Genomic DNA, 16,403 nt, shown 5'->3' with positions numbered 1-16,403 from the left:
TGATTTGAAGCCGCATATTTAAGTAAAACCAACAGATGCTCAGCACAAATTCTAAACTTCAAGGTTTGGGAGATGGCATTATACTGGAAATCTGTGGTTGTCTTAAAGAGATCATTACAGTGTATATGATATATACTAGAATAGAAAACTGAATCTTAGCCACTGCTGTAAGATAATAATGTAGAGATCAAACATATAGCAACCACAAGTCATGACACTGAAATGGCAAGCAAGAAAATTTGGTAGACACTAAATAGATAACTGTAACCATAAGTGATGGCATTGAAATGGGAAATGACATTATGTTAGCGACATAACAGAGTGAAGAAGTCAACTATCACATTATTCACTTCAAAATAAACATAAAGGACTTGTCTGGGAAAGCCAACAACAAGGTTATATAGACTGAAAAGTGACTAGAGGAGAAGGATGTAACCAGTGTAGGTACAGATTGAGATTAATAAAACAAATAAAGGTAACAGAAAACATTCAAAAACACATACAAATAAAAGGAAAAGGCTGAGATTGAGAATGCAGATAGGGATATTCAAGGCTTAAATCATTAAATAGTCAAAGACATGCTTAACTTAGTATGCTGATGGAACACGATCAAACTCTAACTACATAAACAGAAAGCAGATAGTAAATGAGGTGAAATTGACAGTAGAAATAATGGACTTTAACTCTGAATGAAATCAAACTGAAAGCAGGAAGAAAGGACACTTTAAATCATCAGAACCAACAGCCTTTGTTGATGGGTAAAGGCTGTTAACCACAACAGCTTAACAGCCACAAGGTCGGATGTTCATGCCCTCCTTCTAGTGGTATTTGGGGTTTAGTGGGCTTTGGGTCCAGATTTTGAGCCTGCTTTTGATACCATGTGTAAGAGCCCTATCCTAGGGTCTTCTAACATATCTATTTCTAATGAATTTAGATGCAATAATAGGCAATAGTTTACTTTCTTACAAGACTTTTAAACAAGTAAAATTTTACCATTTACATTCTAATCCTTATAACTTATGGAGAACATTTCATTATAATAAATTTACCTGAGTAATCTATAGAGGAATACCTATACCGGTGGCTGGTGGAGATGCCTTTCAGTTGCTGCTCCTGCTGAATGCTCCTATTGACTGACCCAACTGGATTTACCTCCCACCCAACTAGGAAATAATTCCTTGCCCAGGAAACCTCCACAGGTTCCTTAACACTCTGAGCCCAAGAGCAACCAAATGTAGTGTGTGTGTTCAAGATGAATGATCCAAACCAAGATCAACAATATTTCCCTCCTATCAACAACCCAAGAAACCTCTCTCCAAAAATCACAACAAATCCTAAAATCACAACCAACCCCACAATCATAAGCAAGACCCAACCTCCCCTTTTCTCCCTACCCCCTTCCCTTTTATACCCTCCCTCTCTTCTCCATCTCAACCACCTCTCATTAATGTCATTAACTTCTCATCCATCCTTACAGTTGACTTCTCTTCTCCAAAGTAAAGCTGGGAGTACATTTGGAAATGTGACATGAATATAAAATTGGGAAATTAATGGGAGAGGACCATGTCTTCTCCCAAGTAAATTTGAAAGTACATTTGGGAATGTGAGATGAATATTTATATATTGATAGTTAAATGGAGAGGTCTATGTCTTCTCCCAAGTAAATGTGAGTGTACATTGGGGAATGTGAGATCTAATTAAATGGAGAGGACCATGTCTTCTCCCTAGTAAATGTGAGGGTACATCGGGGAATGTGAGATGAATATTTATATTGATAATGAGTTGGAGAGGACCATGTCTTCTCCCTAGTAAATGTGAGGGTACATCGGGGAATGTGAGATGAATACATATATTATTTGAAATAATGGAAGGAGACCATTTCCTACCTAGGATTCAATTTGAGAAGGAAAGTTGGGAATTTGAATAATAGAAATCATGAATTTTATATTAGACCAATATTTCTCAATATTTTCGGATAATGTAAACATTAATAAAATTTGCAGGATAAGATTTAAGTGGGGCATTACATTCTTGCACTATTTTTGGCTGCAATGCCATAGATTTCTAGCTTTCCATGATGGACCGAATGGAGTATTTTCTATGAAAGAAAAAACCCCACTCTATCTAGGCGCTCTATGAAAAGAATGTCAAAGTTAGGAGATTGATGCCGAATAATAATAGGTCTCGACTTATTATAAGCTCCCCAAAAAATTCACTAACAGAGGGATCAGAGATAGCCACAAATGAAAATATATGGGTGTAATGTCGGAAAGTATGTCAACATTTTTCAAATCCGAGGAAAAATTTACATAGAAAAAAATTGTTGCCTTTATATGTTTTTAATTAAAATTAAAATTAAAATATATATAAATGTAAAATGTAATGTAAAATATAAAATAAAATGTAAAATTTCTCACGGAAAACATATAGAGAGAAAAAATGAAACAAAATTAAATGTCAACTTCATACTTTTTAATTAATACTAAAATTGAAACATATATAAATGTAAAATGCAAAATATAATATATTGTAAAATGTAACATTTAAAATGTAATGTAAAATGTGAAGTAATATAAAATGTAAAATGTAAGGTACATAGCTACCAACTCAATTAAAATAAGGAAATTGTCTATCTATAATGCAATGTTAATATATTATTGTTTCTTTAATAGATTATTTTGTTATATATTATTATAGGCATACTAATTAATAATATTGATTACTATTATTCCAATAAATTATAATATTAATCATATCCATTATAAGTATTATTATATTAGACCTTAAATATATTATTGATTACAAAGAGTGAGAATCCTTGACCATATGGATGGAGGGGGGAGAGAAGGAAAATTGGAGAGAGGGAAAAGGGGAGATATAGAGAGAGGTGGAGAGGCAATGATAGAGGGAGAGACTGATGAAGAGAGCCAAGAGGGGGGAGAGAGAAGGAGAGAGGGAGGGAGAGAGGGGAGGAGACAAAGGGAGGGATGAACAAATACATAGAGAGAGAGAGGTGGAGAGAGAGAGGAAGTGGCAAAGGAGAGAGTGAGGGAGAGTGAGGGAGAGAGAAGAGGAGGGACGAGAGAGAAGAGAAGGAGGGATGAGAGAGAAGAGAAGGATATAGAGATGAAGGGAAGAGGAAGAGAGAGAGGGAGGGACATAGATGGAGGTTGGAGAGAGAGGAGAGGGAGATAGTCATAAATCTATAGAGAGAAAGAGAGAGGATGGAAGAGAGAGTAGGAGGGAGCGAGCGAGAGAGAGGGAGAGAAAGGAAGGAAGTGAGGGAGGATGGGAGGGAGAGAAGATGGGGTCGGAGGGGGATATAGTGGCAGACTTGGAGGGTTGAGAGATGGAGAGTGTGTTACATGGGGTGGGGTCAATGGAGGGCATGAGAGAAAGGGAGAGAGAGGTGGGAATATAGAGAGGGCATGAGGGAGCTAAGGAGAGATGGAGGGAGAGAGAGATTGATTTGGAGGGGAGGGAGATCAAGGGAAGAAGAAATAAATAAAGAGAAAAATGTGGAGAGAAAAAGGGAGTGGCCTGGGAGAGATGGAAGAGAGAGACAAGGGGAAAGAGAGGGAGAGACGGGGAAGAAAGAGAGAGGGAATGGAAGAGGAAGGGAGAAAGAGATAGATATATATGGAGAGATAATGTGTATTTTTTGGGGTGGGATAGAAAGATAGAGAAAGAGAGACAAAGAGAGATAGAGATATATATGGAGGTGGGAGAGAGGGAAGAAGAGAGAGCTAGAGAGCGAGAGGGAGAGAGATATATATATGGAGAGGGAGAACAGTGCTTTTGGGGAGTGAGATAGAGAGGGAAAAAATAAGAAGTGGGGGGATATATAGATATAGATGGCACTGAGAGAAAGTGAGGAAGAGATAGACATAGGGAGGGAAGGAGAGGTAGAAGGAAAGAGAGAGATATGGCAGAAAGAGGGAGCGGGAGAGACAATGTTATTCATTGAAATAGATGCATTGATTTTACGCTACATGTTGATTGATAATCCTATTTTATTAATTATACTAAATGCATTGATTTCAATGTAGATGCTAATTTCTAGTTCTATTTAATTGGTTACACTAGATGCATTCATTTTAGTGTAGATGATTTCTAATCCTATTTGATTTCTTGCACTAGTCGCATTGATTTCAATATAGATGTTGACTTCTAATTTTATTTGAATGCTTGCATTACATGCATTGATTTTCTAGATGTCCATTTCTAATTTAATGTAACTAAATGTACGACGTACATTAATTTTAAATTAATTTGATTAATATTGTGCATGATATCAATATAATCACAAAAAAAATATTGAAGACATGCATTGATTTTTGTATTACAGTAATCCAACCAAAAATAAAATACTTGAATTTTCATCTTAAATAAAACGTTCACTTAGCTTAAATGTTTGCTTCTTGAAAATGTAAAATATTTGTAATTGAGTACATTATTATTATTCCCCTTTTCCATCCTTTAATATTTTTAGTCACTTCCCATTCAAATGGCGTAATAGAAAATACCTACTATTATCTTACTTTGGGTTTAACACTCAATAAGTCACAATGGTTGACTTTGGAGAAAGCTACTATTAACATTGGAAGGCAAGAGAGACAAGGTATGATGTTTAGTACTATAGCTTGAGTTGAATATTTGAATGGTCTATGAGTTCACCCACCATTTTCATATGATCCATATGAAAAGATGGCAAAACTAACATGTGTGAAAATAGGAATAGTAAAAAAATTAGTGTGAGATTGCTTACCATGAAAACTATTTGCAATTAACTACATTTTGGTTATTCAGATTTTATATCATTGTCACTTTGTATTCAGTATTTATATTTCGTCATTTTTCACCATTTCTATTATTAGATGTCTTTATCATCTTAGCTAATTGAGAAAATTTGACATATTTTGCATATTTATTATTATTAGAATAATTAGATGTTCAACAACTTTTGCATTGCTACACACAGTGAAACCATCTTAAATCTATTTTAACCCTGGATGTTAAATCCCTAGAAGTGAAAACCTTTCCTCAAGTTCTGAGCTCAATTTTCTTTTTTGCATGTTAAGAGATTTGAGAGAATGTTGAGAGATTCAATCCCTCTTGAAGCTTCATATATTTGAGTTTAAGGTCAATCTAGGATGGTTAACATTAATTACAAAGAAATATTACTTTTATTCTTATTTTATCAAAGAAAAATGGTAAACATAATGATGTATTGTTTAATTTATTTTATAGTAATATGAAAAATTATTATATTTATATTTATTTAGTTTCAAACAATTATATTAATTATTTTAATAATTAATATATTTTAAATATATAATAAATTGGAAAATAATATTTTTAAATTATATATATACTTTATTTTGTAATGGTCAAATCTTTAGTTGTGAGATCTTACCGCATTTAAAAATGAAATAAAAAATCATGGAAATGTTGTAATTATTATGGTAAAGGGATACGAAAGAGGCACCATGTAACTAGTTAATTCATTTACTACATTTTTAATTTTAGTCTTTAACGAAAAGATTTAAGTACCATATAATGTTAAATCTGATTAACATTCCTACCCATCAATACATTTAAGTGTTTTTTATATGACTTGTTAATTAATTTTGAACGTTGAATCTTATGTTATTCCTACCTAACATATGCTTATTCAACGAGAGGTATTTCCTCACCGTACAAGTCGTACTAACTAATTAGTCACAGCGAGTGGCGGCGATGGGGCCTTTCGATGCATTATTCGTGTGCATTGGACGGAGGGAGGGGTTGAACAACGCGAATAACGAATGGTGTATCATTGGTACTTGCTTCTGTGGCGAAAATCAGGTAAATACCTAATAGACGTAAATATCTGGCTGGGGCCGCAGGGGGAGAATACTTGAAATGGGGGCTGGCAGCGTGTGATGGTATATTCTGCATGCACTTTGTTAATGGATGGATCTTATGTTCTTAATAGCATTTATGGCATTACCCACCTAGCCAAATTGCATTTGGCAGCTATCATCAGCCTAGACGGCGTAAAAAACGTTCCGTTCCGATGTTTCATGAATTAAGCCGAGGTGCACTATCCTCAGACTGATTCAATTACTCGTCAGACTGATTCACCTATCCGGGAGTTGGGGCGGTAAGTTACATGGGGAAAATACTCCCTTATCTCCAGTGCTCGGAAACTGAGCGTGATGCCGATCAACGTTGTTATCGGATGGATGGTTTTGCAGGGACAGTTGCACAGGTGGGAAGAGACCTATTCACGATTGGACAATTTTTGGTAGAAGGTTCATCAAGTTCAAGAAAAAGGTTTTCAGTCAATGTTCAGCAGTAGGGTGAGAATTTTTATCCTGATGCGACCATTTCAATTTTGACACTCAAATTCATGAAGTCTATCCTGCTTGCTGTTGCAAATGGGTTTCCTATGTCATATCGATACACAAGGTATTCCACTTTGATCTGCCTTATATAATGGTATTTGGCGTATGGCCAGATACATATTGGGATTTCTGTTGCATATAATTGAAGATCTTGCTTACAGCTGCAGAGGTTAAGCTGTTATTAAAGTCGTTAACTTGCCCGGCCTCTAGACTTCACTTGAAACCCCAGAAAATCATAAATGATGTTTCAAACATTCACCTGTGTTCAATACCACGAAGGATGAGGCTTCTCCCTTCGTCCTCAAAAGATTCGAGCTGCCCTCTTTTGCAGGAAGATTTGACAAAGGCCTCCACATACGAAAATATACCACTCGCGGCTATGTGGCAAGATATTCAAGGAGCAGACTCGTGGAATGGTTTATTAGATCCTATTAATCCGGTATTGAAAGGCAAAGCTGAGATTCTCAGATATGGTGATTTTGCAGAGTTGTGCTATGACGCGTCTGAAAGTGAACTTTCCACCAATGATCTAGGTGGGTGTAAGTACAGCCCTGATAAATTGTTTGAGAGTTGTGAAAGGTCTGCTCATTCCGGAGCTTTTTGTAGTGCCGGCTATGAAGTGACCAAGGATTTGTACGCAGAAACTGATGCACTGGATAGGTCGATAGAGCAATCTGTTTGGATTGGCTTTATTGCAGTCTGCACAGACGCTGAAGAGATACGAAGACTACGGAGGCTAGATATTGTAGTAGCCTGGAGAGGAACTGAAACACGGCAAGAATGGATACAGAATGCTAGAGATATCTTAGTTCCTGCTCGATTATCTTTTAGTCGTTTCAAGCACAACGTTGTCGTAGCCGGATTTCCAACTACTCCTCGTTTGAGCAAGAAAGTGTTGGGACACCGACTATCAAGTACAGCTACTTTAAGCGATAAGGGTGTCCGAGTAGAGAAAGGATTTTTAAGCTGCTACATCTCTAAAGGAGAAGATTCAAGATGTGCCAGAGATACTGTTATTTCTGAGATTCTAAGACTGGTGGATAAACTCAAGGATGAAAGTTTGAGCGTAACATTGACTGGACACAGCTTGGGAGCTGCCCTGGCAACGTTAAGTTCATATGACATAAAAAAATGTCTCAACTCAAACTTTCCAGAACGGCCTTTACCTGTGACTTCGTTTGCATTCGCGAGTCCGCGCGTAGGGAATAGAGCATTTGCCCTGCGAATGGAGGAGCTAGGAGTGAAAGTGTTGCTGTTGGTGAATAGCAGGGATGTTGTTCCCAAAGTTCCTGGATTTGTTTTCAACGAAAATTCATGGCGACGGTTAACAAAACTGTTGGATTGGCTTCCCTAGACATACTTTCACGTGGGTGTACAGATCGTTTTGGACAACAGTGACATCCGCAATCTTGATCCTGCTTACGCCCACCATTTAGTGGTTTATCTTCATCTGATTGAAGACTATGTCTGAGAGGGTAGACCTTTCAAGTCTTCAGGGCGGAAAGGGCCTGCTCCACTTGCTGCGGCATATTAATTGAAGATCACATTAATAAATCTGGACAAGAAAAAGAAAATGTAAGATGACTGACTGAATCAGATTAATTTTGTTATCACCATGAGCTCCTTGTGAGCAAACTTGGATGATGTTAGATGACACTGTCCAAATTAAACCCCTTCTCTACTGTTCTGATAACTTTTATAAGAGATCGAACGCTTATCTAGCAGACTTGTTAAGAATGTTTGTTGCATCATAGACTTAGAGATGTCAAGGAACATCATTGTTGATTTATTATTCATCCGATTTTATGATAACAATAAAATCCTAATTATATCATTTTAATGCAAGCTTGCTACACACCCTCAACAATTTGTTGATATTTTTCTTCAGTACATTTTAGGTCATCATATAGCACAATACTCTCAGCTTTCAGGACAATTCTGACCCGTTTGGGTTCTTTAATCTTTTTTTTAACTCCGGGATTTTTCTCTCGGACGACGTTTGGAGTGATGAACAGAACATTATACCTTAAAGTGTTTAAGTAAATGACCTTGCCCAGTTGTGTAAAAGTCCTCACACTTGAAAGAAAAGGGAGATACATTAAACCAGGTAAAAGAATCAAAATTTGCAAAAATAGAAAAATAAATTTACATATAATTAATTATTAAACTTATAAAAGTATATTATTTAAATTTTTATATAATTATGATGATGACATCCAGTGAGACCAAATTGGTCTATCCGACCTATAATTTCTTAATTTCTAATTGTATGGCTCCTTGTCTTTCTTGGCGAGATTGGTAATGTAGCTTCTTTTTTCCTCTCTACGGTCTTTCAACTTTCTTTATCTTGCATCTCCTTCATCTCTTCTGATTCTTAGAACATTAGTGTCTATAAATTAAATAATTAATAAATATCGATTTATAATAAGTGTCAAATATTTATTTCATTATATATTTTACATTACTAGATTAAAATATATATATATATATATATATATATATATATATATATATATATATTTAATTAAATTTTAATTTTATTATTATCATTATTATTAAAAAATACTTAATTTATAACTTAAACATCTATATACTTTTAAAAATATATATTTATTTTATAATAGAAATTTAATATAAAAAATATTATCAATTACTATTATAATTTATCAAAGTGTTTGAAATGATCTCTGTTTTTCTATTACCATAAGTCTAAATTATTATATTTGTGACATACTATATTTTTCAATTATCTATCTGTAAAACATATCAAAATATTATTTAACATAATAAGGTAACTCTGATAAACGAACATTTTTTCAGCAATCACTATATAAGTTTATACAGGAGAGAAATATTATTTAGCCATTTCACAAAGTGAATTTCAATAGAAATATTATTTATATCAATTTACAAAGTGCACGTTAATAATTTACTTAAAATATGAAGGATATTTTAATTATATGTATATTTGGAAAAATTTAATATATAAATAAGTTTTAAGTTTTCATGTGCAAATTATAGTAAGTTACATTTAAAATTAGTAAAATAATAATTTAAATTAAAAATAGTAACAACAAATTAGATTTATGTTGTCCATAATTAAAATACTTCAATAACATATATAAATCCCCACCCCAAGGTTCGGTTCAACCCAGCTATAAAGTGCTCAAACCTTATAAAGACTACCTAATAAAGACTATAAGGCTCTACTTTCTTTATCCTAATTCCTGATTCCTTATAAAGAGAAGTAATCTAACATATTCTTGTCATATAATACAAAAAGACTTAGCAAGTTAATCTTACATAGTTTTATATAGAGATATAAAATAAATCAAAGTAAAATAAATATTTTACTTTTCAGTATGAGGAAGAAATGAAACTTATTCACTATTTAATATGAAGATGGGTAACAAAAAATTACCTTTTACTATGAATCATAGGAAATAGTATTATTGATATTATATGATGTGTAATTCATTCTAAGTCCAGTTTAAATGTGATATTTAAAACAAAAATACATTGGTAACAAAAGGTATTTTAGTGTCAACCTTAAGTCAAATATTTCAATGCCCATATTAAATAACATAATTTTATATCTATTGTCACGTTGAGAGAGATTCTTTTTTGTTATTTTTCACCTCGCTCATTTAATCAAATGATGGAACCGAACTATATTAAGGGTTTAGGCTTAATTCATTTATTTGCCACTTATTTAGCATTGATGTATTCCTATGTGAAAATGTATTAATATTAACATTGTGTTTTTCAACCATCATTAGGATTGGCAAATTAATTATATTATTAAGTTCATGGGACTACTATCTACCTTGCAACGTTGTGTCATGATACTTAGTTAATTCAATTATGTTTTAGGGTTGAATGGAGTACCACCGTTAGCTTAGGCCTAGGATATGATGAATCAAAATAATCAAATTATCTAGAAAATCGCTACAATTTCTCACCATCTGCCACAGTTGGGTTGTTGGGATGCATAGACGATCAAGGGTCCTCAACATTTGTCTCTCAATCAATGATGCACATTGATTAACGGTAGTTACAGGGTAACTACTCTCTACTCTCTAGCATCATGTGAGGCCCATTCGCCTCGGTATCTTTCCCTCAACCTAGCTCTGCGACTCAACTAGGGTTTGAGATCTGTGCGCATTTTTCCCCCTTGTCATCGACACTCACCATTTCCTCGAGCAATTCTCTTCTTCCAGAACTGAGAGCTTACAAATTCCGTGGTAACAATTTGGTCTGTGGAGTTTTCCAAAAGGCACCCATAAGGTCTCGACTTTAACCTTCAAGGTAATGAGAATATTCTCCTGCTTTAAGGTTTTCAACATTTGTCTATTTCTTTTCAATTATATATATATATATATATATATATATATATATATATATATATATATATATATATATATATATATAATTTTTATTAATGAATCATGGATCAATGATCAAGGGCTTAATATTTAGCTCAAAAATCAAATTTTTCAGAATGGATCAAACCCTAAAGGATCGCGTCCTTCTCAGTGAAACGATCCCAACACAACTCGTTTAACTGAAAACCAAGTTCGTATGAGGAAGATATCGTGTTTTGTCTGCTTTGCCAAACTGTGGAATTTTGCAAAAGAAAATATAGTCACTACACAGTTAGCAGTCCATACTACTAACATGGCAGGTGACTATGAAAAGTCAATAGTGGTCAACTGTCCAATCTGATTATGCCGTGTGTCAGATGGTGATTGGTTTTCAGGTAGTGATGTGGGAAGTTTCTATTGGTTTGAATGGACCAATGAGGAGGGGACAAGTGGCAAGCCCAGAGGCCACTATGTGTCCCTCCCTAAAGGATCGGTAGATAATTGGTGTGCAGTTTACCAAAATTTTATGGCAGGCCGGGAGGCCGAACCGGGACCTGCTCTGAACAAACTCTGCGACATACTATTGAACCCACACTATGTTTCTTAATCGTTATGTTCACCATTTATATTTGAATTAAACATGTTTGCATTTAGAAGTTACGAGGGCCAGCCTGCTGGCTAGCCCTCCTAGGTGAACATGATAGCCGTCGAGGTACGGTAATGGCTACCAGCCAACACTAACATCTCTCTATAACCAATGACGAGCATTTAACTGTGACATATGTCCACTCCACAGAAACCGCCGATGGGTACGAAGACCATAACCATTACATTCTATGTCACATGTGTCGTCTATTTCTTAGGTGTCAGGTAACGGTTTGCATTAAACACAATAGTTGTGGTAATCTCGGATTAGTGCTTAATTAATCCAGATTAACATTTAATTAAACTCCAGTTTAACTTGGCGGAAATTTTGGAGGACCTCCAAAATTGGCTCTAACTCTTGTTTAGTGGAGTTAGCTAGAGATTCCTCTAGTTTTAGAGGAGGTTTTCTAGGGAAAACAGTTTTGACCATAATTGGAGCAAAATTCAACCAAATTGAGCACAGGAAAAGGTGTTCCTAGCTAATTTGAGAATTTTTAAAATATTGAAGTAGGTTTCAAGAGCAGTAGAGCTTTGTAAACAACACTTTTTCCATTATTAATACGGAGGCCCAAGTTATGGAAGCTGGACGAAGTAGATGTAGCCCAGGAGGGGTGAACTCCTTCATCAAAACACTGTGTTAAGTGTTCTTTTGAAGGGTTTTGTATACATTTGTTTACCATTGTCCAACACTCATTTTTCATGCTATTTTCTCATGATCTTAACATAAAACTGGATAAATTTACTTGTTTTCAATCACAAATAACATAAGGGAACCTATGCACATGAAGCAACTGACAAGCATTTGTTTATAAATGTGAAGTTTAAATTAGCACAGCGAAACTAACATTCAACAACAGATCAAGTTGGTATCAGAGCAAAGGTTATTTTCTTGATTTCTTGAGTTTTATGCAAATACGGTTTTAATTTTTGCACATTTGTGATGCTTACAAGGTTAAAGTTGCAGAGAGAAGAAGCAAAACTATTGGCTGCAACTCCTGAGGTAATGCCCAGAAGAAGGAGAGGCACAAGGCCATAATCTCTGCCCAAAGTTTCAATCCCAGTTTCACTTGAAACACCTCAGGTTTTACCTTCAATTAATATTAAGGAGGTACAAGTAGTACCATAAGCTGAGCTTCAATCCAAAGTCATGATGTCTGGATCAAGAGAGATTGAAGGTCTTTCGGAAGATGAAGCATTCAAGAAAGCTTTCTATGACATAATTGACATGGCTACAGTCCTCTATGAAGACAGGAATACTAGAATGGATGGAGAGAGTTATAAGCTTCCACATGGAGAAGGAAGCTCAGTAGATAAAAAGCATGAAAATAAGGATTCAAAGGGTAATGGAGTAAAGCCTCCTCCATCTCCACCATCTTCATCTTCCTCATCATCTTCCTCATCCTCAACATCTCAAACAAAATCATCTTCCACTTCCACCAAAAACATTGTTCATACTCATTAAAAAATCCCAAAGGAAAAGACTCCCTTACTCAAATTGGAAATTAAGTGTGAACATCCCATGCACAATGGTGAGGTCAATGTAAAAAAGTTAGAGAATTGGATTCAACAATTGGAGGTTCATTGCAGAATTCAGAACCTTCAAGAAGATGACATAAAGATCAATTTGGATTCATTGAGGCTAGAAGGAGTAGCATTAGTCTAGTGGGAAGAAATTACTCAAGAGGGAATGTGAATTCATGGTAAGATATACATTTCTTGGGTTGAATTTCTTTCTATAATTAAAAGACAGTTTTATGCTTTGGCCTATATGGAAAAATCCATAATGAGTGGGCAGAATTTTAGGTAACCAAAGGGCCAAATAGCTCAAGACTCTACATGAGTTTAGAAAGAGGGCTTTGTTGTTAGGAGTAAACTTGAATTCCCAAGATACACTGTTGAAATATATTGGGAGTTTACATTCCTACTTAAAACATACTATCCTTATGTTCTATACAAGAAATTTGGATGAGGTATGTGTGAAAGCCATGCACCTTGAAGTGAGAGGAAGAACGTTCAAGAAGAGGGTAGTAAGAAGAAGCCCTTCAAGGGTAAGGAGAAAGAGAAAGTAGGAAAATGGAAGGGAAAGAAGAATGAAAGTGTGAAGGAAGAAGGGGAGAAAACTATATGCCAACATTGTTCAAAAGCTGGGCATGATGAAACCCATTGTTGGAAATTACATCCCGAACTAAAGCCTAAGAAACAAAAAAATAAGTGAAAACAAAACGTGACCACTACCACACAACATGATCTTGGAATAGATTCTGGTGATGAGACCAAGATTTCAGCCATGCTCACAAAATGAAAAGAAGTTGTTGTAAGTAATAGTTCCTCACATGGTCGCAACAGCATTCCAAATGAAGAATCAAGAATAGAATTGTTTCATATAAGGGTAATCTCAAATCATACAAATATTGATGCATTATTTGATAGTGGATCACAATCAAACTTAATTTTAGAAGATTTGGTCAAAAATCTTAACCTTGGAATTGTACCTCATCATAAGCCATATCCATTGGGTTCGATAGTCAATCTTTCAAATTTATAGGTTACAAGGAAATGCTTATTCAAGTTTGCCATTACTGAAAATTTCATTGATGAAGTTGAGTTAGATGTAGTTCAACTTGACTTATCAAGAATCATTTTGGGAATTCCTTATTTGTATGATAGGAAAGCAGTATTTTATCACAACGAAAAAAATATTTGTTGCTCAAGAATGTGGTAGAGTATATTGTGATAGCCCCTCGTAAAAAGCTAAACATTTCTTTGGTTGATGCACGGAAAATGAAGAGACTATTAAATGCAAGAAAAAATTGTGTGCTTCTCATGATCAATAAAAAGAATGATATTGATTATGAATCTTTCGAAGGTTGTGATGACAAATTAAAATCTGATTTTTTTGATGTGGTAAGCAATCATGGGGTGATGTTTCGGGAACCAAAGGGGTTACCTCCAAAGAGGGGAATTCAGCATGAGATACAGCTGCAACAGGATGTTCCACTTCTAAACATTGGCATGTATGGCATGTCGATTATGGAGAGCATGGAAATCAAGAAGAAATTCCAAGAACTGTTGAACAAAGTTATCATATGCCTACCTACTTCACAATGTTGTTCACCTATTGTTTTGGTTCCAAATAAGGATGAGACTTGGCACACGTGTGTGGATTTTCATGCAATGAATATAATAACGGTAAAGAATTGTTATCCACTCCAAAGAATTGATGATTTTCATGACTAGTTGAGGCATGTAAAGTATTTCACTGAGTTAGACATACGAAGTGGTTGTCATCAAGTTAGAATAGATGAATAGGACATTTGGAAAACCACATTTAAAACTAAACAAGGATTGTTTGAGTGGCTTGTTATGCCTTTCAGCCTTACAAATGATCCAGATACTTCCATGAGAGCTATGAATGATGTATTGAGACCATTTCTAGATGACTTTGTCATTGTTAACTTACATCATATTATCATATTCAGGAAATATAGAGTTGAAAATGTCATGCATGTGAAAAAAGTACTTGATGTCTTTAGAGAAGAACATTTGTTTTCAAAGATGTCAAAGTGTGAATTTGGGAAAACTGCTTTAGTGTATTTGGGACACATTGTTGGAGTAGGTGAAGTGAAGATAGACCCCTCTAAGGTTGAGGTGAATCTGAATTGGCCCAAGCCCAATATAGTTACAGAGGTAAGAATCTTTCTTGGAGCAACACAATATTGGAGGAAATTTATTGCTACTTTTTCTTCCATTACAACTTCATTACATGCATTGACTAGTGTCAAGAAAGTATTCCATTGGGGAGATGTATAACAGAAAGAATTTTATTCTTTACATCAAAAGATCAGTTCAACACTCGTATTGTCTCTTCCGGATCTTAGACAATCATTTGAGATTCAAACGAATGGTAGTGATTATGCCATGGGATCAGTTCTTATGCAGCATGGTAAGCCCATCTCATTACATTCTGAAATTGTTAATGGAGTTGTGAATGACTATCCCACTTATGACAAAGAACGTTACGCATCGGTACAAACTGTCAAAAAATGGAAACACTACTTGATGGGGAAGAAGACCATTATCCATACCGACCATCAACCATTACAGTACTTACAGTCACAGTCAAAGTTGCAACAATCACGACACTTGAGACGGATGAATTTTCTACAACAATTTCTTTTGGTTATCAAGTACAAAAAGGGAATCTACAATAAGGCAGCTGATATTCTTTCTAGGCCTATTTTAAATTCATCTATTATACTCAATCAAAATTATGTTTTACATGAAAGTTACATTGAGAAATATGCATATAATAATGACTTTCGAGATGTGTATGCAAGATTGAGTCAAGGAAACCAAATTGAAGAGTTAGATTTCCATGAACATAATAGTTTGTTGTATCACTTGGGGAAGTTATGTATTCCACAGGGAGAAAGAAACATTATCATAAGGGAGGCACACACTTCATTGATTTATGGACACTTTGGTGTAGGCAAGATAGTAGTGAATCTCCAAAGATATTGTTATTGGCGACACATGTTTTGTAATGTATCTCATTTCACTAGAGGATGTTCTTTGTGTGTAACAAGTGATCCTAGCAATAGGAAACTAGGATTGTACACTCCACTTTCGGTACCTTCACATCCATGGGAGAGTATCTCAATGGATTTTTTAGGAGGTCTTCCATTGTAAAGGGAAGGTCATGATTACATGTTTGTAGTTGTAGACAGGTTGAGAAAAATGTGTATACTAACATCATGTAAAAATAAAATTACAGCTAAACAAACAGCTCATCTTTTCTTTCAAAATATTTGGGTTCATTTTGGTCTCCTACTTCTATTGTAAGTGATCGAGACTCTCGATTTTTTGGGAATTTTTGGTCAAATTTGTGGGACATGATGGAAACTAAGTTGAAGAAGAGTACAACATTTCATATAAAAATAGAGGGAAAATCCGAGGTGGTCAACATGAAAATCATTCATTTTCATAGAGGATATTGCAGCAAACA

The 16,403-nt window shown here is 34.9% G+C and overlaps 1 protein-coding gene across 1 annotated transcript; it reads left to right on the top strand.

Annotated features, from left to right (window-relative positions):
• The first annotated feature begins 6,669 nt into the window (after positions 1-6,669).
• LOC149143155 (galactolipase DONGLE, chloroplastic-like) lies at positions 6,670-7,743 on the top strand. Its single transcript, XM_089451709.1, has one exon. The coding sequence runs from the start codon at positions 6,670-6,672 to the stop codon at positions 7,741-7,743; it is 1,074 nt and encodes a 357-aa protein (XP_089307835.1).
• The last annotated feature ends 8,660 nt before the right edge of the window (positions 7,744-16,403 follow it).

Source organism: Pinus tabuliformis, chromosome X, assembly GCF_031772625.1.
Source record: "Pinus tabuliformis cultivar Carrire ecotype Pingquan chromosome X, CPIR1, whole genome shotgun sequence".
In the NCBI taxonomy this organism is placed as follows: domain Eukaryota; kingdom Viridiplantae; phylum Streptophyta; class Pinopsida; order Pinales; family Pinaceae; genus Pinus; species Pinus tabuliformis.
This window is presented reverse-complemented; position numbering and strand designations above follow the sequence as displayed.